The sequence below is a fragment of the Myotis nattereri genome, assembly GCF_964212035.1.
Source record: "Myotis nattereri genome assembly, chromosome: 1".
In the NCBI taxonomy this organism is placed as follows: domain Eukaryota; kingdom Metazoa; phylum Chordata; class Mammalia; order Chiroptera; family Vespertilionidae; genus Myotis; species Myotis nattereri.
In genome coordinates, this window is record NC_138075.1 from 76191778 (window position 1) to 76217232 (window position 25455).

Here is a 25455-nt window from a genome sequence, read left to right on the forward strand (position 1 = left end):
CTGAACCTGTGTCTCCAAAGCAGATCTCCAGGGTCACTGGAGGGCTGGGCAGGGACTCTCCCACTGAGCCTGGGGCAGGGGTTGCTGTGGTGCCAGCTCCGAAGGCAGGGCCCGGGCTCTTGGGGTCTCTTCCGAGAAACTGGACATAGTACCAACTACCCAGAGGCTCGCCCACTGAGTCCTCCACGCTGCACCCCAATCCCGTTAGTGTACACACACACTCACGCAGTCCCCACGCAGATCCAAAGCAGGAGTCACAACATACTCGCGTTTTCTACAAGCTCCCCCTTTTCCTACAGAGGAAGAAGTGGGTGAGAAACAAGAACTTCTCTTTCTAAGCTCTGCCTTTTCTGCAACTTTGTTCCCAGGCCAAGATGGGTTCACATTTCCTCTCCTCCTCCTGCTTCATGTCCTAACTTTACCAGGGGCACTTTGGCTGGGGTAGTCCTTTCTTAGCCAATGTAATTCTGGAGGAGTTTGTGGGACCAGACTGGGAGCTGAGGAATGGAAAAGAAGCAAAAGTTCGGTTTTGTCAAGTTAGCGGTGCTGCATTCCCACCCCATGTTTACTTTCCGCAGCTGGACAGAGATGGCAGCGCAAATGCCTATTGCCTAGAACAGGGGTGGGCAACATTTTTGTGAGTGCGTGCCAAAACCAGCAAAATCTTTGACTCAAAATTCTTCCGCGTGCTAACCCTAATTTTTTGAGAACATGTTACACCAACTTGATACCTCTTAAGGTGTACCTATGTGAAGTACCTTGAAGAAATAATAAAATTTATTCAAGCTACAAAAACACAGTATATTATGATGAAAAATACATTTATTTTTACTATAAACATGTACACTGATAGTCCGACAGAAAACTTTATGACTCTGTCTGATATTATCAGTGGAACTTTTGCTGCTACATCACTGATGATAGAGATTTTACATGAGGTTTAAATTTCGTGACCTTCGGAGATATGCACGAGCTACTACTTTCATCCTTCAGGCTACTGCTATTATGAGACTTAACAAAATTCATCACTGAGAACAAAGATTCACAATTGTAAATGGAAGATTATAAGAGAGGGTTTCGCATGCCAGCAAATTTACTGGCGCGTCATGTTTGGCACGCGTGCCAGGGGTTGCCCACCCCTGGTCTAGAAGGTAGAATTCCAAGGGACCAGTGCTTGGGCAGCCCAGGGAGACCCCTGCTTGCTCAAACCAGGGATTCTTTGCTTGCTACTATGTTGATCGCCAGATTTATGAAGCAGAACTCGTTCAGTTCTTGCAAGTGGAAAAGACATTTCATGCTTTCATTTTGTTTGCTCTCCTATGTCTCCTCACCCTTAACCCAACCACAGCCAGTGCCTGAAATTCTTGGAGACACTCCCAACAGAATCCTCTTTAAGCTTTCTTACTGGAACATTGGGATCCTCAGCCTTTTTACTCAGAGACAGCACAACCAAAGACAGCACATGGGCATAACATGACATCTTTGTTTCTAAAGGACAGTAGAAACAGTATCAGCACCATTGTGGGGACTATAGAAATCTTCAATTAGCCAAGACCTCCCTTTGTGTCATTAAGAACCTTATAGTCAAGTCATAAATGTAACCACTAGAAACCCAAGTGGTATAATTATCTGAACAGCAGGTAGCCAACTTCCCAGAAGCAGCTTCTGGTATTCATAGAGCTACTTAAACTGCACAGCTAGTAACTAGTTAGTTAGTGCAAAATGATACTTGTGTTGCACTTCATTTCAAGCAATATATTTTAATAAACAAAAATATCTTTTGAATTCAGGGAAATACTCAATGTAGGTTTCCTTTAAGCAGCAACTTTCACAGGCACATTTAAAATTAGCTTGGATTTTCTAGAAATTACTAGTAGAACCTGGTAGCTGTTTAGTGCATTGGGAAGCTTCTACTCCAGGAACCCTAGATGTTCCTTGCGCGCCACACATGTTCTCTTTCTCTGTCCCTCAGTTTCCTCATCTGTAAAATGAGGATTTAACACAATGGTCTCTGAGGTCCCTCTCTCTCTTACTCTGTGACTGCACGGAGTGGCCAGGTATTGTAACAGGACTCATAGAAAATGAAGGTATTCCAGTAATGAGGAGAAAAACTATCATTTGGCAAAGAGGATAGGAAAGCCAATCCAGGAAAAGAGGAAAGGCTCTGGCTTTTGTCAAAAGTGCAGATGTCAGGTTATAAGCAGGCAGAGGTAAGAGGCTGGTCAAGTTATTGTTGGAAGCATTTACCAGTGTGATTCACAAATTAAAGTAGGTGGCTAAGAAAGTGGACCATAGCAGTCTGGAAAAACCTCTCTTTAGGAGTTTCCATTATTCTGTATTTGAGCAAAAAGCAAACTCTGTAAATAGTTATTATCAGAAGAACACCTTGAAATATTTGGGAAAGAGAGAATGGGCATAAAGCCCAGAGTTTGTTGAAAAGTGAGTGATTACTGTTTGTCTGTTTGGAAATAGAGCCATGTCAGCAGGCCTGTGCCCCATTCTCCCTCTATCAGAACTGTCTCCCCTTCCTGGGAGTGGAGGCATGATCCTTCTTTTCACATGAGCTTCATCCGCTTTTAACCATTCCTTTTCTTCTTAAGTAAGTTTCATACCTATAGACCAAAACTATATAAGAGTTATAAAGAAATGTGGAGGTTAACCTCTTTCCCCCATCACACAATTTTACTATTAGTCTTAACGATAGAATTAAACATACGTACTCGGTATAAAGGGGGAAAATACACCAGCACTAGAGTCCTTAGAATGAGAACCCAAACTTACTCTATTTTGCAGGGAAACTATTGGCTTGAAGAAGAGACATAGAAAAACATTTTAGTAAAAGAATAATTTTCAAGTTCAAGCTGTCAGAACATTTTTTTCAATATATGAATATATTTTTCAATTGGCAATTGTTTCACATCTATTGCAATCACTGGCAAAGATATTGTGCTTGAGGAGAACCAAGATGGCAGCATAAGTAAATACTTGTACTTGCTACCTCTCACAACTACATTAAAATTACAACCAAAAGACAGAAAAACTTTCATCCAGAACCATGGGAAAGCTGGCTGAGTGGAAGTTCTACAACTAGAGGTAAAGAAGAGAGCACATTGAGATTGGTAGGAGGTGCGGAGGCGCCCGCAGAATGGGGTGGGAACCAGGTGTGCTGCTTTTTTCAACAGGGAGAGAGATATAAGCTCCTTATAGCTCTGAACTCCAGTTCTGGGTGAGACTCTGGGGACCCAGACTCATACGGGGAGAATCTGGACTGTCTGGCATCAGGCCAGAACGTGAGGGTGGCTTTCTTTCAGATGGAGGTGCTGGCAGTGGTCATTGTTCCTGCACCAAGACCTCTCCAGTGCAGGACTGACTGGCAGCCATTGTTCTCCCTTGGTGATTCCCTGGGATTCCCCCCACCCAATTTACAACACCACCCAAGCTGTGTGCATCAGTTTTTGCATATGAATGGCCTATCCTTTCTAAGCCTGAAACCTGTCAAACAGGCAGCAGCTGTGACAGAGAGCCCCAAAGCTACAAAGGAAGGTCCAAGGCTCAGCAGCAGCAGCCTGCCTTGCTTTAAGCTAGGCCTCTTCTGAGCACTTCCAAACCCTATACAAAGAGGAGGAATCTGCAGATTTCTCTGTAGCTCCTGCTAGGTGGGCATCCTTGGAGATCCAAGAGCCAGTGTACCCAGTGGTCAGTGTGAGACCATACCAGATTACAACTCATAACATCCATAAGCGACACACTCAAGGAGCAGACTCAGTGAGCACCAAAGCCCCACTGAAGTGAGTCCTGCCCCAGAAGGGTGTTTCCTGCACAGCAGCTCTTTCATTGTAGACACAGCTGGTACTCACAGCCAATTGCCCTGTAGGTCAATTCCTTCCAGTGATACCAACAGCAATCAAGGCTTAACTACAACAAGACTGTGTACAGAGCCTACAAAGGGGTGCACAAAGAGTGTCCACCACAGGTGATTGGGGAGGCTGAGCCACTGGGCCCTCTAGTACACATACCACACAAGGCCACTCTATCAACACAGGGAAGCAGCCAAAATGCAGAGACAAAGAAATATGTCACAAATGAAAGAAATGGAAGAGAGCAAAATACTGGATACAGAGTTCAAAAGCACAGTTATAAGGTTACTCAAGAATCTTCTAGAAACCTCTAAGGAGCTTAGTGAGACCTTCAAGGATCTTAGTGAGAATGCCAAAAAAAAAAAAAAAAAAAAGGAAAAGGCCCAGTCAGAAATTAAGCATACACTGACTTAAATAAAGAATAATATACCGAGATTCAGCAGTAGACTAGCAGATCCCAAGAATGAAGTCAAAGATTTGAAATAAGAGGAAACAAAAAACACCCAACTGGAAGAGCAAAAAGAAAAAAGAAACCAAAAAATGAAGATAGTGTAAGGAGCCCCTAGGACAACTTCAAACATACCAACATCCGAATTATGGAGGTGCCAGAGGAAGAGAGAGGGCAAGATATTGAAAACTTATTTGAAAGAAATAATGGCAGAAAACTTCCCCTACCTGATGAAAGAAATAGACTTACAAGTCCAGGAAGAGCAGAGAACCCCAAACAAGAAGAATCCAAAGAGGACCACACCAAGACACAACATAATTAAAATGCCAAAGGCAAAAGACAAAGAGAGAATCCTAAAAGCAGCTAGAGAAAAACAGTTAGCTACCTACAAGGGAATACCCATACGACTGTCAGCTAATTTCTCAACAGAAACTATGCAAGCCTGAAGGGAATGGCAAGAAATATTCAAAGTGATGAATAGCAAGAACCTACAACCAAGATTATTCTACCCAGAAAAGCTATCATTCAGAATTGAAGGTCAGATAAAGAGCATCACAGATAAGAAAAAGCTAAAGGAGTTCACCAAACCATTTTTATATGAAATGCTGAAGGGTATTCTTTAAGAAGAGGAAGAAGAAGAAAAAGGTAAAGATAAAAAATTATGAACAACAAAGTGACAACAAATACATATCTATCAACAAGTGAATCTAAAAATCAAATGAATAAAAAAATCTGATGAACAGAATGAACTGGTGAATGTAATAAAATCAGGAGCATGCAAAGGAAGCAGACTGACAATTCTCGGGGGAAGGGGGATTTGGGGTGTCTGGGAAGAGATCGGACAAAAATCTTACACCTATGGATGAGAACAATGAGGTAGCGAGGACATGGGGTGGGGTGGGAATCCGGTGTGGGGGGGGGGGAGCTATGGGAGGGGGCGGGGAAGAGGAACATATGTAATAATCTGAACAATAAAGATTTTTAAAAAGATATAGTGTTTAGCCGAAACCGGTTTGGCTCAGTGGATAGAGCGTCGGCCTGCGGACCGAAAGGTCCCGGGTTCGATTCCGGTCAAGGGCATGTACCTGGGTTGCGGGCACATCTCCAGTAGGAGATGTGCAGGAGGCAGCTGATCGATGTTTCTCTCTCATCGATGTTTCTAACTATCTATCTCTCTCCCTTCCTCTCTGTAAAAAATCAATAAAATATATTTAAAAAAAAAATTAAAAAAAAAAAAAGATATAGTGTTTATTAATCATAGACTATAATTTCCTGTTATATTTTGAAACAAAAATGGATAAGACTTAGATGCACTTTAATAAAATTTACAACTTTTTTCTCAAAAAACATAATTTTCTGTTTTCTCATAACCTGATTGTGCCAAGCTGAAAATAAAAACGATTAGAATGAAAGCAACCATTCACCATTCACTTGACTCTGCATTGTCAACTGTGTAGGCAGGCTGTGGGTTTCCCCAAGGTTGCCCAGTGAAATCCTAGAGGCAGAGAAGGGATGTGGCTGTGTTCAGAGGCTGGAGGCTGCTCCCGCCATCACTGCCAAACTAATCCCAGAGGCTGATCTGTTTGTGTGAGCTGGGCTGGAACTGGTGTTTCAGGCCAGGGGACTGTTTGTGTGTGAATGTGATATTAGAGTGGAGTCCCTTGTCTCTGTTGTTAGGCAATTCATCAGAGAAGGGTTGTGTTGGTCAAGTCATCTTGTCCCCAAAGGCTGTGGGAGGTGCTGCTGCCTCAGTCTCCTGGGACTGCTGAGGCAATCAGGGTGTTGGAATGGGCCTGGCAGCCATCTTCCCTCACAAGTGACTGGTTGATAACTTTTGGAACTCACTTCTCAGTGTCTCTTGAAAAAGTGATATGTGATTAATTTAAAATAGGTCCTGGTCTCAAATAGCTTGTCTGCCTTCAAAGGAAAGTGAGGATTTGGGCACTCTGCTAGATGCCAGTAGAGGCCCCACTCTAAGGACCCCATATCCTGTTACCTCTCTTTGCTCCTAAAAGACATTGAACTTTGGTGTTTGGCAGAACAAATGTTCTGGTCAGAGACATGCCTGTCCGTTCCTCTCCAGAGGCTTCAGTAACCCTGAGGCACCAAGTACTGAGGGAAAGCTGTTTATGGCAGTTTGCTTGGTCCTCTTCTCACTTCCCCCAAGTTCTTTCCTTTTAGCTCAGGATTTGGTTGGGGATGCAGGCAAGCAGGGAGAGGACAGGGGGAAAGTGAAGCTCAGGCAGCACTGTGTCCCAGCACAACTGAAAAGCAGGGGACGTTTGTCCCTTTTGGGTTCTCCATGCTGCCCATGTCACCAGAAATGGACAGCACTGGGCCAGCAGGACTGGGATATGTGGGTTTTGACTTCATGCAGGAAAGAATACAAGTCACAAGCCCAGCTGATTTTGAGAGTATGTTTATTAAAGGTTAGGATAGTCACACAAAGGAAGAGCTTTGGATAGAAGAAGCAAGGTCACAGTAAAAGAAGTGACCCCTACACTGTGCTGTGTAAACTCAGAAAAGGAAGTCACAGCAATAGATGTGAGTCTATACTTGGCTGCTAGGTCACTGCGAAGTAAAAGTGTGAGAGACAAAAGTGAGCCAAGTGGGGACTGCTTTTGGCTCACTGAAAAGTTAGACAAGAGGAGGACCCTGGGAACTTAGGAGAAAGAAAGTAAATCACGCACCTGAGAAAAGGGTGGCGTTGGTGTGCTCAGGGGAGAGCATGTCTTGAGGATTTTATCTGTTTCCTATGAAAGAGAATTTTAGGGGAGGTCTTCATCAGAATATTCATCAGCTGTTTAGGCATGTATTTTAACATGCTTAGGTATCAAATGAGAGTATAGTGGCGTTTGGGAACATTCTCTGGTCATCTTTGGCTCTATCTTGGATTCGTCTGGCTCTAATTGGGTTTTTTGTTATTTATTCCCCCGACTTCATTCGTTCTTGGGTTTGGCACTAACGGCACCACTGGGTCTGTTATCTGTCTCCCTGACTACGGTGATTTTAGCTACTCGCTCTCTGTTCGGGGAGCAGAGGTGCAAACCACCTGCTCCTAAGTGTCCTTGTTTAAATAGTGTGTCTTCATTTTCCTTGGAACTTGCCATGGAACTTACCTAGTTTTTTATTAACCTGCCTCATCCACTTTTCTGCCTCCTTAACTCCTCAGGCCCTTCCAGTCACCAACACTGTTCCTAAGATAGGCTCCAGAGCAGGTGCCCAAGCATGTGTAACCCACTGACAGCTGTTTAAAGAGTTAATCTCTCCTAGGAGAGAGTGCTTTGGAACAGGGACCAACACCCCCAAAGCAAATTTATATCCGTGGGTTTTAAGGGTTTGTCAGTAAGCTAGAAGCAGAGCTTTCCTGGGACTCTTGGAATTCTTTCTACTCTTCCTGCTTTGTTTGTAACCACTACCAAACCCAGTTGTGCTGGTGAGCCCTGAGAGAAGCCAGGAGAGTTTGCATGGTTGGGGTCCCCGAAGTGAGATCAAAAAATGCATTTTTAGACCAGGAGGGATAATAAAACGACCTTGGGGCCTAGGAGTCATTCACTGTTTTAGAAACTAAGACTGTAGAGGTGATAAGACAGTTATTCTTCTCTCAGGCGGTTCTATCAAGTGGAGAAACAATGAGATCAATTAACCATCTAAGGAGTGATGCTTATCAGTGGAGATAATCAGTTTTGCAGCTGTGCTACAAGGAACAGAATAGTGGGGGCTCCTGATTAATCTCTTGTGAACAGCTAAGGATGAAGTAAGGAGAAGCCCAGGAAATATGGCAAGGATAGTTCTGAGGGTTAGTAGCTGGGAGGTTGAGGTCAAGGGCAGTGGGTACTAACAGCTGTCACATGACCTTCTCTACAAGAGCTTTCCTGGTTCTGTGAAATCTATGAATAACCTACTTATTAATATGGCATCCTTTCATGAAACCAAATTTTGTGGATACATAGACAGGGCAGGGGAGCAGCATTCTGCTGGGAGATCACATTATCTCTGTGGGGTTCTTCCAAGGAGTTTTTGGAGTTGAAACAAGGTCTTCTGGGTCCAGATCACATATGTGAACAGTGAAACCTTGGTCCTGTCATGGGCAAGAGTAAGAACCATGAACATCAGAAAAAGGGTAGCTTTGGGACAAAGGGCCATGCTTACCAATATAAAAAATGGCCTCCCAGAACAGAATTTTAATCCACTCTAGTGGGTAAATATTTGTTTGATCTAGTCATTTTCAAGAAAATGTTTATTTCCTTATTTGTCAAGGAGAGTGTCCTTAGTTTGTAAAAATCTGCCAGGATTAGGGTTCTTTGGAACTAGTTTCCCCACCCAGTTCATTTTATTGCTATATAATCAGAGCCAGAGGGATCCAGTGCACACAGCTGGAACCCATCTCCAGGAACAAAGAGCTGGAAACCATCTTCAGTTGGAGGGACTCTTCCAGATTTTTGTAAGATTCTTACACCTGAATAATCTATTTCTCTGTTTGTTTATTTGTACCTATTATTTCTAGCCATTTAGCTATTTCAGTGAAACATTTTTCCGCTTTTAAAACCTTTGGGGCCAACTTATGAATTAAGAAGGAAGTGAACCAGATTCTAAAGTTTAAAATGAAAGCAGATTTCTTTTGGGATTGTCTATATGTGTGTGGATGAAGGGAGATTACTGAGACTGGGAGCAAGTGGAGGTTTCAGAGGGGTTCCTGAATTGTGATAAAATCCCCTAAGTCCTGGGGAAGCCATTTGCTGAAGGGCATCTGGATGCCCACAGGGAGCAGGCATTAAATGTGGCAGAGCAAGGAAAGAAAAAAAAAGTCGGTTTTTAGTTCTATTTTCTCCTAAGTTTACCTACTAATTTTTTTATTTAAAAAAAGTTTTGATTGCTCCTTAAGAGCCAAGTGGAACACATCCAAGATCAAAAGGTTTATTGGCAGGTTGAAGGGGAGAAAGAAGGAAAAGAGGTAAAGGGAGGAATATGAATTGGGTGTTATGCTTTCCACTTTTAGGGATACTGCCCTGGGATATATAAAAGTGTGAAGCTACATGTATGGAAATTAAAACCATAGTTACTTATCATAGACTGTAAGTTAAGTCCCTGGTGTGTAAAGTTGAACTAATCTCTTGAACACAAAACATTGGCTGTGGAGAGAGAAAGAGAATTTTAATACTTTTGAGGATTAAAGAATGGCTTTGAGACAGATGATAAAGTTAGTCTGAAGAACAGTGGGGACATATTTCATTGGCAAAAAGCTGACTGACACTTATATGCTTGACTATGGAAGGTAATGTGTCAGTGAGGTTGATGACCAGACATGAGCTCTAACCCTTGGCCTAGGCAGATTCACTTCAGCACCACAATAATCTGTCTCATACTTGTTTTCTCCCAAATTCATTTTACCTCTTTTGGGGAAACTTGGGACTGAATATATGAGTGAGCAAGTTTTGAGTAGGGGAGTAAATATTAGATACAGGTGGCCAGGGTGTGTACCAACTGGGCTTTGGTTTCTGGATGTCTTAGGGATTCAAGATTACAATAAGTCTGAGCAAAATTTAGCTAAGTTCTTACAGAATTAATGTGCAAATTCTGCAACTTAGAAGCAAAGATTTCCCTTTATCTCTCCAGACTGGGATGGGAGGCCTTCAATCTCCAACCTAGCAAGTGGCTTTGGAGCATATGAAGCCCCTGTGTGGCATCAGTCCGGGGCCTTATTTAGAGGTTGTCTATGGGATTGGCTTATACACTGAGCCTTAACAAATGATACATCGCAGTGAGTTGGGTCTTGAGTCTTCTTATCATCTATTTCTTTCACAAGGTGCCTTCTGCTATCAACTAAACTTATACAGACTTGTCTCTGTAATTCCACTACATTTTTGCTATTAAAACAGGAAAAGATTCTCTTATGCTTAAAAAGAACCATGGAATTTCAGATTTTAGAGTTAGCAACTCTCTCATTCTATAAATGAAAAACTTAAGCCTGGAGAGGAAAATGAAGTAAGTCACTAAAAAATAAAATAAATATTGAGGGTCTCCTGTGAGGCAGGCACTGTGATTCAAGGTGAATAAGATGGGCTCTGCCCTCCTGTAGAGTGTACACCATAGGAAATACTGACAAGAAGACAGGTGATTGGATAACAGGTTGGAAATGGCACCCGTGGATATTGGCAATAGGTGTATCTTTATTTGTGATATCCTTGTGAGCAGATCCTGAGCTTTATGACTTTTGCTTTCACACTGTATCTAATGGGGTGTCCTTGTTCTCAATATCTAAGACACTAGACAGGCCCAGCAGCTCAGATCCCACTCTTTGAAGAACAATATCCCCACAGCCTGTACAATACTGGAACATCTTACAAGGAACCCTGGTCTTCACTACAGCTTGGAAGACATTGGCAACATTTCTATCCACCACTGCCACCTAAGGACTCTTTCAGCTACTACAGCTCTGGTTCTATTTCCTGATTTTGAACTCTGGGATTCTGGCCCCAGGCAGAGAGGTGTTGACTTGGTGACCCTGAGGTCCTCTTCCATCTGGGGAGCCTGAGATTCTGTAACGGCCTTTGACGTTAGAAGGCAATATTTGTCTATTCAAGAGCAAGAGACCTAAATGAATCCAAATCAATAAAACTTTGATGAGGTCTTCCACAAAACTAGAAAAAGAAAACACCCAGAAGACTAAAAAGCACATGTAAATGTAAAGAGATCGGCAAATGGGAAACATGGCAGGTGAGCAGCTGTGCTGAAGCAGTGGTCATGTATGAATACTTGTTATTCTTTTAGGGCTGGCTCTTCCCTCTTCAGTCATGAACCACATTTTTGCTCAAGTCCCAAGAACAGGCTTTCACTTGGTTCTATTATAAATTATAATTGATGTTCTGAATGGAATTTTTTTCAGCTATTATTTATTTCAATATTGTGGAATGTCTAAAATTTTTCTTAGTGTATTTTGGTATTCTTCAACAGTGTGCCAAATTTATGTATTGCTATTATGAATCAGACAAGGTGTAGCAATGCCAAATGATGATGAGAAAGAGTGTTCACTTTGCTCTCTCTCTCACATGCCTTCCCATGAAACCATCAGAACCCTGTATTTCCTGGTCTTTCTAGATTCAGACATACTCCAAGGGCTGTTTAATAATACTACAGGCTTAGTGGTAGAATCTGTGGCATCTTTAAGGTTATAAAAATATTTGACATGAAAATAATTTTTATTGAGTTAGAAAAGTACAAAATAACGATTACTAATTAATGCCTATAAAAACATACCATTTGTTTTCTTTTAATTTAGGATTTATATGAATTACATCACACTTAAGAATAAAATTCAAGGTTCAATTTTTTCTTTTATTAAAAGAATGTCTCATTAGATGTGATGGTTGCTAAGAAATCATAGCCAATCATAAAGTAAATAAGTTGCTCATTCACAAACCATTTGAAAAACAAAATTATAAAAATCAGTTTCAAATTTTTGTGAAAAGTCACTTATATTATTGGATTTGGGAACACTCACATATATATGATATAATGTGGGGGAAGATATGATGCTTTTTAAAGGCTCTGAATGTTCTTTAAACTTTTCTCCAAAGAACTAAAGATATTGTCAGAAACTACCTGCTGCAAACACCAAATAGTTTTCAGTTCTCAAATCCTCACATTTCTTAACACATAAAGTTTTAAAAGTTCATAAGAAATTTGTTTTCTATTTTGTTATAATCTATAGTTGTTTAATTTTATTTTTAATCAGCTATCATTGAGATAAAATCATACTCCAGGAAAAAGCATTATACTTGCTTTATGGGTTTATTTGAGTGTCTATGACACATTGCCCCTGGAAAGTGTGAGTTCTACAGTTTAGATTGAAAACTCTCGAGAGATGATGGTAGCAATTCTCTTCTCTTCCTCATTCTTTTTTTTTTTAATTACTTTATTTATTTAATTTTTTAATCCTCAACTGAGGATATTTTCCCATTGATTTTTAGAGAGAGTAGAAGAGAGAGGGAAAGACACAGGGAAATATAGATGAGAGAGAAACACATTCATTGATTGGCTGCTGTAGGAGCCCCAACCAGGGCCCTGGCCAGGAAGGATTCACCCTTTCCTGGGTTTAGGGTTCATTAGAAGTCCCTCTTTGACCTCCTTGGTCAGTATAGCTCAGTTGGTTGAGCATCATCCCATGCACCAAAAGGTTGCCGATTTGATTCCTGGTCAGATCAAACCCCTGGTATTGGTTTGATCTTTGGTCTGGGTGCCAATAGGAGGCAATCAATAGATATTTATCTCTCACATCAATGTTTCTCTCTCCTTGCTCTCTCTCTCTTCCACTCTCCCTTCCTTTCTGTCTAAAATCAATATAACATATTTTTTTAAAGTCCATCTTCTTCATAGGCTTCCTATTTTAATGTCTTATCTCAGTAAACTGGAGCTCCTATTCCTTTCCCATGGATGCTACATCTCCTTTTAGGGAGGACATTGGTATATCTTAATGGTCCCTGTGTGCCAGGACCTAGCACAATGCTTTGTACCCAGAGGAGCTTATGTAACGTTTGTTATTCATTTAATTAATAAATGAATTAGAGTGTGAATGGATAGTGCAATGCTATGACTGAAAGGTAAGTACTGAGAGAGTCTTGAGGGATAGGAAGAAATGTTTGGGGCTGGAAGTTGTGTTCAGGAAACGTAGATTGATTTTCCAAAGGAATAGCTTGACAAGAAATGTGAGATTCATGAGGAAAAGAAAATATGCAATTTAGGTGACTGAGGATACCTGACTCATGATGCCCTGTCCTTTCAGCCTAATTTGTGTTTTTAGCCTAATTTGCCCCACCATACCTTTTGCCCTTGGCAGGAGCCTTTGTTAGTAGAGATGATGATGTGCTTGGGACCCTGTAGCTGGTCTTCATGCTGGGTCTGGGTCTGACACTACTGACCCTGGCTCAAATGACAACAGATACAAACTCTTCCTGGCCCAGCACTATGATGCCAATCCAGGTGGCCACAATGTCATATACTGTGAAACCATAATGAGGAGATGAGGCCTAACCTCACTCTGTAAAGACACCAGTAACAACATCAAGGTCATCTGTGAAGATGAGAATGAATGCCTTACAAAAATTTCAGAATAAGCAGTTCTCCTTTCCAGGTCACTACTTGCAGGCATAAAGAGGGTCCCCCTGACCCCCCTGACGATGCACAGCCACATCAGGGTTCAGGGACATAGATATTGCCTGTGAACATGGCTTGCCTATCCCTTTGATAAGTTCTTTAACCGCCCATAACCAGCAAGACCCTGACCCAGAGTTGGTTCTGGTTTCCATTCCTGGCATCTACCCCACATACTACAAAACAGTGGTGACTACATTCATTGGCAGGGACCCAGAAAATGAGCTGCCTGGATCTTTTGTTTTCTGCTTTACAATATGTTAATAAATAAAAATGTCTCTGAAATCAGTAAGAATCAAAGTCTTCTCATCAATTATTGACTTACTGATTTTTCCTCATTTTCTCTACTCAGCTGCCCCCAGAGAGGATGGCATGGAATACAAATATGCATTTTCCCTCTCAGTTAGCTCCTTCTCAGTCAATAGGGAGGTAAACTTTCCCTTCCTGTGAGTGTAAGGATGTTAAATTCATTTTACAGAGAGAAATAGGAAATGCCAGGGCTCATGGCTGCTAAGCAAAATTTTCAAGAGGAACATATTGTTCTGGCTGTCAAATAAGCCAATATTCGTTTTACAAAAGTTAAACGTTGAGAAATAGTGTTTAGAACTAAATACCAAAAGATTAATTAAACTTTCTATCTATCTCCCTCTTAAACACACTCTCTCTCTCTCTCTCTCTCTCTCTCTCTCTCTCTCTCTCTCTCTCTTTCTCTCTCTCTCTCTCTCAACACACACACGTACACGTGCACACACACACACACACACACTCCTGCATGAACACCAAAATTCACTCCTAGTATGCACCTCTTGTCTTAGGCAGGAGGTAATTTTGAGTTGCTGTGACTAAACTGCTCCCAGGGTATTCTCCTGGTTATTTCATACAGAGATTAAAAATTTGATTACTTTCCATTATTTTCTCTTGAATCTTTTACTTTATCAATGGGGGTCGGGCAACTGTGAGGTCTTTGGGAATTTATAGAAATATTCCAAGCTTATCCCTTATCCTTCTTTGTTTAAATTAGTTTTCAAGTAAACACATACTTAGGTAAACCGACACTCTTTTCATATAATACACAATCAATTCACAGATTTAATGGTTAACTTCTTGCTACCTAATTTCTATCAACAGGTGCCTGAATATTTTATTTATAAAGTAGTTGTTAATTAATTACAATTATGAATCACTAGTTTTGCTGTCTTGTGAATATATGGCTGCAGTAGTTGCAGTATTCACAATGGTGCCCTCTCCTGCTGCCTACATTACCTTGAAAGGGGCCAAAAGCCTTGCTTCTTCAACTCTCAGGTTATGGATCAGTGTGCAGGTGCTTCCAGCCCAGACTCACTGAAAGTATTTAAATTTATGGAGGAAGAAATGGGAAAGTAAATTACTGGTGCACACTCAGCACATGAATCTTTCTTGCTTTAGTGAACCTATTTTAAAGTTCAAATCACTGTCATTTCATAAGAAAGTAGGAAAAAGAGTTTTCCAAATCTCTTAATGGAAAATTTGCCTTATTGTAAAATCCCAAAACCCCTTAGGAAGTGAGAAAGGTCCAGATTTTGGTAGAATATTTGGACCCTTTTCTCAGGTTCTCCAAACAGTACCTTCACCTTTATATGATGCAAGATGACTTCCATAGATATCATTGACCTACTCAAGGCCTTGATAAGAAAGGCCAAAGGTATGGATCATTATGATACTGAGTGTGCCATAGCTGTGAAAACACATATCTTCTCCAAACATCTGCGTAGAGTATTATCATTGGATTCTCTTCTCTGGTGTTAGGGCAAATGACTGTTTCCTAGGAAATCACATGGCAATGGGATGGGGCTGCTTGCTGACCTGCTGATGTAACTAGCAGCTGGGTAGCCAAGCCTAGCACTTTTGCTCTGGGTCTCTTTTACTCTCACAACCTAAAGCTGCTTACAACGAAATCTCATGTGACAGGCAAGTCAATCTTTATCTCAGTCTTTATTTGAGGAATTGAAGTACTGGTCAACTTTGCAAGGAAAGGAAAACGTAAAAACCTCAAAATGCCCAAGCCCTTTGAAGAATGGTGATATGCAAGAAAGAAAATTCCACTCAATGTGAAGAGGAAAATTTTCTGTAGGTACACAGTATAAATTCTAGTAGCTGAGATATTTCAACTTAAAAATAGCCTTCTAATTTGGAAGGAGTACAGGTACTCTACACAATAAGGGAGAGGAGAATAATAATATACACAATGTGGTGTAGTCATTCATTATTTTATCCAGATAGAAGGAAGCAAAGGAAACCAAGAAAATGGAAATTGCAAAAATGACCATTGCCAACACTTACTGAGCACTTACCATGAACCTGGCATTATGATAAGCACTTAACATTGATTTTATCATTTATTCCTCATAACATCCCTAAGAGGTAGGTATTATTATACTCACTTACTTATGAGGAATAATGCTGACAGAGGTTAAGTAATTTTCCTCAGATCATATAGTTAAAGTGGCAGAACTAGTTCTTTGGGGTCACAGTATCAAAAGTTCTTATTGAGAATCAATATGGTAGAGTGGAGAGAGCCTTGAGGCAAGCTCTGACCAAAACGTATGTGTTGGGATGGTTAGGGGATCATTTCATTTTCTGTTGCAGCTAGAGTCTTGAGATACACCTATTGATGGCTACATTGGACTTCTGTTGGCAAATATTTGTTGATGTCTTATTAAATCAGTTGGTTATTGTGGCTGAGGCTGTGGGTTTGCTCTTGCATGAATAGTTTAGGTCTTCTCTGTAGCCAGTTATCTTTCTAAATCATATCTTGGACACAAAGAAGCAGGATGAGAAAAAGTTAGACAAAACCATGCAAAATCAGAGGTGCAAGATTACCCCTGCAAGATTAGATTTGGGAATACCACATGATCTCACTCATTTGTGGATTATAGAGAACAACATAGACTGATGGAAAGGGACAGACCCAAAGACTTAGAAATAGCGATCAGGCTATCAATCCCCAGAAGGAAAGTAGGGGAGGGCGGGGGTAAGGGGAAGAGATCAACCGAAGGACTTGTATACATGTATATAAGCCAAACCAATGGACATGGACAACAGGGGGATGGGAGCATGAGTTTGTGTGTGGGGGGGAGGTTGGGGGTTAATGGGGGGGATGTGGACACATTTGTAATACCTTAACTAATAATAATTAAATAAATAAATAAATAAATAAATAAATAAATAAATAAAAGATTAGATTTGGGGAAAATAACCCAAAGTACATTGTTGTGATGAAGCTATTACCCAAGTGCTAAGTGTACCTTCAGAAATTCTACCCATTAGTCTAAGGATGAGGAGTTAATCAGCATCATTTCTCCCTGCAACTAGTCTTCCCACAACTGTTCCCTTCTCTCTCTTCCTACCTCCATATCTCATATCTATAGCTGTAGGCACTGAAATGTGACCTAGAGCCTTCTAGCCTTTTGTATACAAGCAAAAGGCGGCTGTGACTATGGGAGATAGCATTTTAGAGAATTAAGTTATGTTTGAAACTGGTATGCAGGGCCCTCATTAGCCATTTCAGTCACCCAGACAGTGTGACCTGCCATCATTAAGCTTCTTTGAAAGCAAAAGGACAGTAGTACCCATATTCATCAAACTAGGACTTCAGCTACTATCAGCCCTTGGACTGCATGTGTAGAAATGGGCCTGTATGACCCTCCAAAAACGATTATTTCTGTTTGGTTGCTCACTTCCTGTTGAGTCAGAGATTAATTTTATTTGCTCTAGTACAGCGATTTTCAACTGGTATGCCCCCCAAATTTTTAAAACCTGCAGTATCTGACTAGTCAGGGAAACTGACCACTTTTCCCTTAGATTGTCAAATTGAAAAAAATGACAACCAACACGATAGCTGCCTGGTGTGAATGAATCAAAATTATATCAAATTTTTTGTCAGATTGTCAAATAATATATTTTTGGTGTGCTTCAGAATTTAATAATTAGTTTATGTGTGCCCTGAGATGAAAAAGGTTGAAAATCGCTTCTATAGTGAGTCAGCCCTGCCTCATTGCCATGGTCAGATTCAGTTCATGATTTCATGCCAATCCCAGGAGTGACCGTCAGATGGCAGCATCTAGCTAGTTAGTGTTGGTGAGTGATTCCCACTTCCACTACTACCCTTCTGACCCCTGATTAAACTCTGTTATGTTACTAAAGAGAAGCAACTCTGAACATAAATGTCTTGAAAATCCTGAATATTTGGGGAGTGGAAAGAGAGAGGGAATAGAAGATGTGGAAAAAGCACTGATTTTAGACTCAGATAGGTCTTGGTTCCTTCCTTTCCTCAGCCAACAGAAGCAATGTTCTGACACTATATGGCAATGCTTTCTTTGTTGTGGCTCTGAAGGTTTTTGTTTAGTTTTGTGTTTTTTTTTAAAAAAAAAAACAACTCTATTAAACTTATGCTTATTTTACACTGCCGAAAATGCCAACAAAATGATTCTGCAACTGGAGTCTACAGCAAACTAACAACAGCTATTGAGAAGATAGACACAGCATGAAGGATACATGTATGATGATGGATTATATCACCAGGGCCTAGTTTTTAGGTTGTGCATAGAAACAGCAAGGAAAAAGGTCACAGTACAAGTCGTCTTTTGTGGAGATTGTGCTGTTGAGATTTATTTTTAAAATTTCTTTTATCAGTCAATTCCACAAGCCTAGGAAACACCTTCATTCCCTATACCAGTGGTCAACAAACTCATTAGTCAACAGAGCCAAATATCAATAGTACGACGATTGAAATTTCTTTTGAGAACCAAATTTTTTAAACTTAGACTATATAGGTAGGTACATTGTTATTAACTTAATTAGGGTACTCCTAAGGCTTAGGAAGGGCCACACTCAAGGGGCCAAAGAGCCACATGTGGCTCACGAGCCCCAGTTTGCCGACCATGGCCCTATACCCATATCATTTCTTCATTCATTAGTTCCCGTGTTTTGTTTATTAGTTCATTTAGTTCATTCAGCCAATATTCACTATTTTCAGAGCACTTTGGCTGGATACTCCGTTTTTTACTTTTTTAAAATAGGATTTATAAGATTTCAAAAAAAACCATAACCCAGCTCAATTTTAATATCATTAAAAGAATGCCAACGGGTGGAAAAAGTGAAGGAATTTAAAAGTACAAATGGTCAGTTTTAAAAATAGCCATGGGGATGCCAATTTAGCATAAGGAATATAGTCAAGAGCATTGTAATAATTATGTATGGTGTCAGATGGGTGCTAGACTTATGTGGTGATCACTTCCTTAAGCTATATAAATGTTTAATCACTGTGTGGTACACCTGAAACTAATATAGTATATGTCAACTGTAATTGAAAATTTTTTTTAATTTATAAAAAGAATAGACATATGAGAGGAAAGGCTAACCCTAAATGTTACTCTATTCTTTTCCCACACCTTCCTCAATTCCCAGATGTCAGGAATGAAAATCAGTTTACAAACTCTCATTGGCATATCCTGTCTGTCCAAACCTTTGGGAATCAGAGTCTCCAGGGAAACAAACACTCTCCTAAGATCACATGACTGGAAAATTTCCTCAAGAGACAGACAACTCCAGTGTAATTTAGATCTGCCTTTTCTCCCTTTTCACACCCTGACCATACAGGACACATACACTTGGCCATCCAGCCCGTCAGTCTCTGCCCTGAGTCACTGTACTGGCTACAGCACCGTCTCTCTATAAAAGAGAAAAGCTCTTGCTTTCAGAGAAGATCATGTTTGCAAACTTTTAACTTTTGGGGAAGCAGTGATGACAAAAGTTGTGGGCAGAGAAGAGGGGAGGAGGAGTAGACTATAGAGTTGAGGAAATATCAGCTTGCCATTCTCCACACCTCTCTCTATGGTGCCCAGTTGTTACCTTCCTTTCTCCTTCCTCTTGGTTTCTCCCCAGGTGCCTCCAAGGCAGTGATGGCTCTCCTGAAGACCCTTTCACTGCTTCTGCTCTCACTGCTGACCCTGCTGGGGCTGGGGCTGGCGCAGCCCTCCCATCGCCATTTCATGTATGAACGATTCAAGCAGCAACATGTGGACTCTATAGGGCCAGGTGGCACCAACTCGTACTGCAACAGGATGATGCAAAGACGGGGGATGACTGGTCTTAGGTGCAAGCAATTCAACACCTTCATCCACGAAAACATCGGGACCATTAATAACATCTGCAACGCTCCCAATATCTGGTGCAAGAATGGCATGATGAACTGCCATGAGGGTGTAGTGAGAGTCACAGACTGCACATATACAGGAGGTTCCGGGCCCTACAACTGCAGATATCAGGCCACTCCCAGCACTAGGAAAGTTACCATTGCCTGTCAGGATATGCCCATGCCTGTGCACTTTGACAGCTAGATACTACCCTACAGGGGTTATGGCCCCATGGTTGACCTTTTACTTGTTCCGTGAATAGCAATGAGTAATGCATTTGAGCTCTCTCAGGCTCTGCCTCCTCTGCTTATTACTCCCTTTTCTCTATATAACCCATTCTGTTAAATGCATCAAAGAGAAATGGAGACATAAACCTATAATGGGACTGGGCTTTTCTGTAATAAAAATTTCTACAAACGCTTCTCTTTCCTTTTATAATACTGGTCAGCTTAGCCCTCTCAGATCCTGCCTTCTGGAATTTGGTTATTATGTGTATGATATAGCATTACAAGTATTTTAAGGTGCTTCCATCTCAGTTATCTCATTTTAATACACCACACCTCTGTGATGCTGATGTTGCTACATATAGGAGCCCAAAGTTAAAGGATTTGCTAAAGAACATGAAGTTAGTGGAAATGCTGAAGCAACAAATCCACTTCGACTGGCTACTAATCCGGGACTTTTTCTACTTCATCATAAGGAGTGTTTTGAAAGTATCATCTTTTTAATATTCTCAAAAGTCAGCAGTTGGGGGAAGCATTAAAAATTTGGAAATGTAAACTGGCAAAATGAGGCTTCATTTTGTACAATTGTTTGTATAATTGGAAACCTTGTTATGTTTGGATCTAATAAGACTAAGACATGATACAAATAACTTTATTTTTCTCTTCCCAAACTTTTGAATCATTGTAGTAAGTTAAAGTATTAACAATGTACTAGATCATTAAGACTCATTCACTCTCTGATTTAAAAGATTTTTCATGTATTCCTTTTAATAAAGAATTACAACTGCAGATATCTCTGTGAATATGGTGCTATGGTATTTATGTGGAGATTTTTTTTTCTTCTATCCTCTTTTAATATTTTCTAGTTTTTAGCATGCACCAACACCTTAATACCCTCATAAACTGGTTCATGATTAAAACCTATTGTATCAATGACCATGGATCAATGACCACGACACAGAAACATTTGTGTCATTTACTAAAGACAATTTCACACCCCTCCCTTTCCCCTTTGATTATTTTGAAAAAATTGAGGAACAGAGATGTATGAAGACACCAGCAACTAAGAAGAGAAGTATGTATGTGAGAGTGTGTGTGTGTGCATGTGTGTGTGTGTACGCACACCCCCGTGAAAGGACCAAACAAAATATTTGAATTGCAGAAAATATCCATTGTTTATATTTAAGGTGTGCAACCTGATAGAGTACACATTTGCATTGTGAAAGAATCACTATAATCAAGGTAATCAATGTATCTGTTACCTCACATGGTTACCAAAAGTGACTCTATTTTGGACTGTTTTCAACCATTCTTTTCAACACTACTGAACATCATAGCTTAGCGCAGCCAGTTTCTACTGAATGCATATTGTTTTCACACTATTGTAAAGTCAAAAAGTCATAGGCATGAAAAATCATGAGTAAAATTGTGAATCATTTTTGCTAATTCAAGTCACCAAACTAAAACTTAATAACTAACCAAATTTCAGCCTCTTCCAGAGGTGGAATTGTAAACCAATCAATTTGGAATTTCCTGATCAGCACTGGTAAGGTAATCTGCCTGATATGACCCCCTGCCTTCCCCTGAATGAAGGTGTCCTGCTTAAAATATTCCACTCTGTTAACTTGGTGATCCACCTTCTTTCTGCCTATAAAAACCTCCCATTTTGTACAATTCACCGAAGCGCCTTTCTAGTTGCTAGATAGAATGCTGCCCAATTCCTGAATTGCTTAATAAGCCAATTAGATCTTCAAACTTACTTGGTTGAATTTTATTCTTTACCTCCTACCCTGAAGGCCTTGCCATTCCTTTGTACCAGAAGACTGTCTTTGATGTACGACACAAAGAGCTCCAGGCTCTTCTCAGAGTGACCTCCAGTTTTTGACATGAGGAGATAAATTGGTACTGGTTAATAATGCGGAAAACACGATAATTCAAGAGAAACAGCAAAAGTGCTTTATTCTAAGTAATGTCCACTGCTAGCTACACATTTTCCACATCTTTCAGGTAATTTGTGGATACGGTCCCAATAGAGTTTTTCTTGTTTCGAGGCAAACCATTCAGAGATCCAATTTTCTACTTCTTCATATTTTTTGAAGTGCTGCTCAGAAAGTGTGTGTGCCATCTATCAGAACAAGTGGTAATCTGAAGGAGCAAGGTCTGGTGAATACTTCGGGTGGGCTAATACCTCCCAGGCAAGATCTTTTAACGTGTCTTTAACTGGTTTCAAAGTGTGTGATGGTGCATTATCATGAAGTAAAATTACTTTGCCGTGTCTTCTGGCCCATTCTGGTCATTTTACCATCAAAGTGTGGTTCAAATTGATTATTTGTTGTCAGTAGCGATCAGTATTAACAGTTTCACCTGGTTTTAGAAGTTCATAATACACCACACCTTCCTGATCCACCAAACACAGAGCAATGTCTTTTTTCTGAAGTGATTTGGCCTTGCAGTCAATGTTGATGGTTGACCTGGATCAACCCATGTTTTTGTGCATTTGGGATTCTCAAAATAAATCCACTTTTCATCGCCAGTCATGGTTCAATGCAAAAAAAAAAGACTTTCTGAAGCATAATTACAATTAAAATATAACTTCCCTTTCTTTAAGCATTGCTTGTTTTTTTCCTCCAGTTTTCTGTAACACTAACAAGAGACAGGCCAAGAAACATTGTGAGAGTTTAAGAAATTTTATTGCATTCTCTCACCATGGGCTGGGTCCAATGTGTTGATGTCAGCAAGCAAGAGTAGGAAGGGAAGGATATATATATATATAGATAGATAGATAGATAGATAGATAGATAGATAGATAGATAGATATATATATATATATATATATATATATATATATATATCCTATGCAGGACAGGGTAACCAGTCCAACCAAGTGTAGGTGGGAAGACAGATATACCTGTTGTATCGATTAATAATGCAGATTTTTTTCAATAGATGGAGTTACACATTTGTTGATATATATGCGATTTGATACCTATGCTATTTTGTTGTATTGACCACAAACTTCAAAACTTCACATGTCAAATTTTTTGAAAGTGTTAACATCATAGATATTTTTATGCTTAAAAATGTTGAATTTCATGCCAATAAAAGAGCATATGCAGGGAGAACCAAGATGGCGACTTAAGGTATAGACCTTTGGGTGCTGCCTCCCACAACAACATTGAAACTACCAACTATACGACAAACAACTATCATTCAGAACCATGGGAAAGCTGGCGCAGTGGAAGCTCTACAACTGGAAGGAAAGAAAGAAGAGCATTGAGACTGAGTAGGATGTGCAGAGGCACCAAGAACAGAGGCACAGAGTCACACAACAGGTAGGCTGCAACTGGATGCGCAGTTTTTTTCAATCGGAAGTGGTTACTAACTCTCGAACCCACTGAGCTTGTTCAGGGCGGGATTCTGAGGCACCAGACCCCTATGGGGAGAGGCAGCACGGCTTTGCAGTGGGTCAGAAAGCGAGGGAGGCTCTGTCGCTCAGCTGCTCCCCCGAGAAGTCCAGGAGTCGCAGAGAGGCGTGGAGCAGTGGAGATGACATTGCTATTTGCTCCACCCTGGTAACTCCCTGGGACCCTGCCCTACTCAATTTACATTCCACAACTTGCCTCTGCACACACTTCTTCCTTTGTTTTAGCTGAAGATAGTATGTGCTAGCCAGCTCTTTCAGTTACTCGTCTTTGAGTTTTTCTCCTGTATGTATGAGATATTCATGATAATTACTTGTTTGTTTTTCTCTTGTTAATATGCTTTTGCTGAGAGGCTAGAAGGATAAAAGAAAAGATTTTTTTTCTCCCCTACACTGTCCTCAGAGTCTGAATTTCAAGTAGTGATTCAGGGTTAAAAAAAAAAGAAGGAAGTGGATTTATGCCCATTAAGCCCTGATCTCCAGCTTAACTCAGCTTATTGGGTTTCCGCTATTTCCAAAGACCAAATCTTCTGCTCTATTTTTTTCATATTGTAATCTCTCCCACATTCTTCCAGTAAATCCCCACCCTACTCACACCACCATTTACATTTTTCCCCTTAAGCTACCTCAAATTGTTTTGAGTTGCTGGCAACCAAAAACTCTAATGAATAAAATCAATTTGCAACATTTGTGATCTTCATGATCACCAGCATGACTATGCCATCCAAATTTTGGAATTTTTCATGTATACTAGATGCATATCCTATAGGAAATATCAACTTTCTCTAGTACAGCACATAATCTCCTACATAATATGACATTTACTCACCTCTCTGGCCTCAACTCCTATCATTCACTTTCCTTTCCTCTTAAAAACAGTCATACCTAGCCACTTACGGTTCCAGGAATATACTATACACATTTCAGCCACTGAAACTCCTTTCCTACTTGTTGCTAATGTCCTATGTTTACTTCTTTGGCCATTGAGAAGCTTGTAGGCTCCAATTCATGGTGATCCTTCCCCTCTGTTACCAAACTAAATTCAACAGAGTAAATTTGGCTTTATTAAGTGATTCATAACTGCAGCAGCATCCAATCTAGCAACAATGCTTTGCCTAAAAATCTCACCAAGGCTCAGTGTTTTGAAATTCATCATACACAGCCAAGCCCTCTCCAATGCAACAAGGCAATGCTTGGTGTTAATAATGATACTCAGCACTGTAAGGCTCAAACCACCTTTCTGCATGACTCCTTCCAGAATGTGGCTGCTGCCTGTGAGCTGCCCAAGACTGTCTGCAAGAAAGGCCACCAGAGCCCAAAACCTACTAACCTCACCAACTTCAATCTCACTGCAGGTAAGTGTCGTAACTGCCACTACAAAGCTGCTACCCAGTACAAGTTCTTCATTATTGCCTGTTACCCCCTCAGAAGAGAGACTCTCCCTCTCATTTGCATCCTGTACATTTAGATAAGGTTGTTTAAAGTTTTTACCATTTTACCTCTCACTTGGTACAGGGTCCCTTATGTTCTCTTCTGCCTTTTCTTTGTTAAGTCCCTAGTTCCCATATAAGCAAAAAGGAAGGTATTGGGAGAATTAGAGTAACAAGGACACTAGACAAGAGTTGGGACAAAAAGAAATAGGATTCATTTCTGCTTCGGAGCTCTGTGTGTTTCAAACGAAGGCAATAAGGAAGAGGGCAACGAAGGGTTCAAACTTCCATAATTTTAACCTCAGAACTTCTGTTAAGCTTTGCTATGCTGCATTCTAATGAGTGTGAGAATGAGTGAGAACTCTTTTGTTACCAGAAGAGAACTGACACCAAGGGGGGGTGGGGGGGGGGGGGCGGGGGGAGGGTCTCTCCCATCACCAGTTGGAAATAGGCACTTCTCTGGTGTCACGGGAAATGAATTTGAGGACACTCACGTAGGAGGGATTTAGAGATAGTGGCAAAATATATTTACTGATTTACTTATTTTAATTTATCTTTATTGCTGAAAGCATTAAAGATGTCCAGTTTGTTTGTTTCCCATTGACCCCCTCAAACCCGCACCTGCCTCTCCCAGGCTTTCACCACTCTATTGTCTGTGTCCATGGGTTATGCATATATGCATACTAGTGGCCCAGTGCATGAATTCGTGCACATTGAAAGGGAATTAAGTAGAAGAAATATTTTAATATTGT

General features: G+C 40.5%; 1 protein-coding gene across 1 annotated transcript; it reads left to right on the forward strand.

The window, feature by feature from the left end:
- The first annotated feature begins 8681 nt into the window (after positions 1-8681).
- On the forward strand, positions 8682-20638 carry LOC308531615 (ribonuclease 4-like). The gene is made up of 2 exons (XM_081108625.1): positions 8682-8749; positions 19378-20638. The coding sequence occupies exon 2, from the start codon at positions 19395-19397 to the stop codon at positions 19830-19832; it is 438 nt and encodes a 145-aa protein (XP_080964751.1). The 5' UTR covers positions 8682-8749; positions 19378-19394; the 3' UTR covers positions 19833-20638.
- The last annotated feature ends 4817 nt before the right edge of the window (positions 20639-25455 follow it).

Excerpts from the sequence above, each read along its gene's own strand:
- LOC308531615 (XM_081108625.1), top strand. The coding sequence starts at position 19,395 with ATGGCTCTCCTGAAGACCCTTTCACTGCTTCTGCTCTCACTGCTGACC.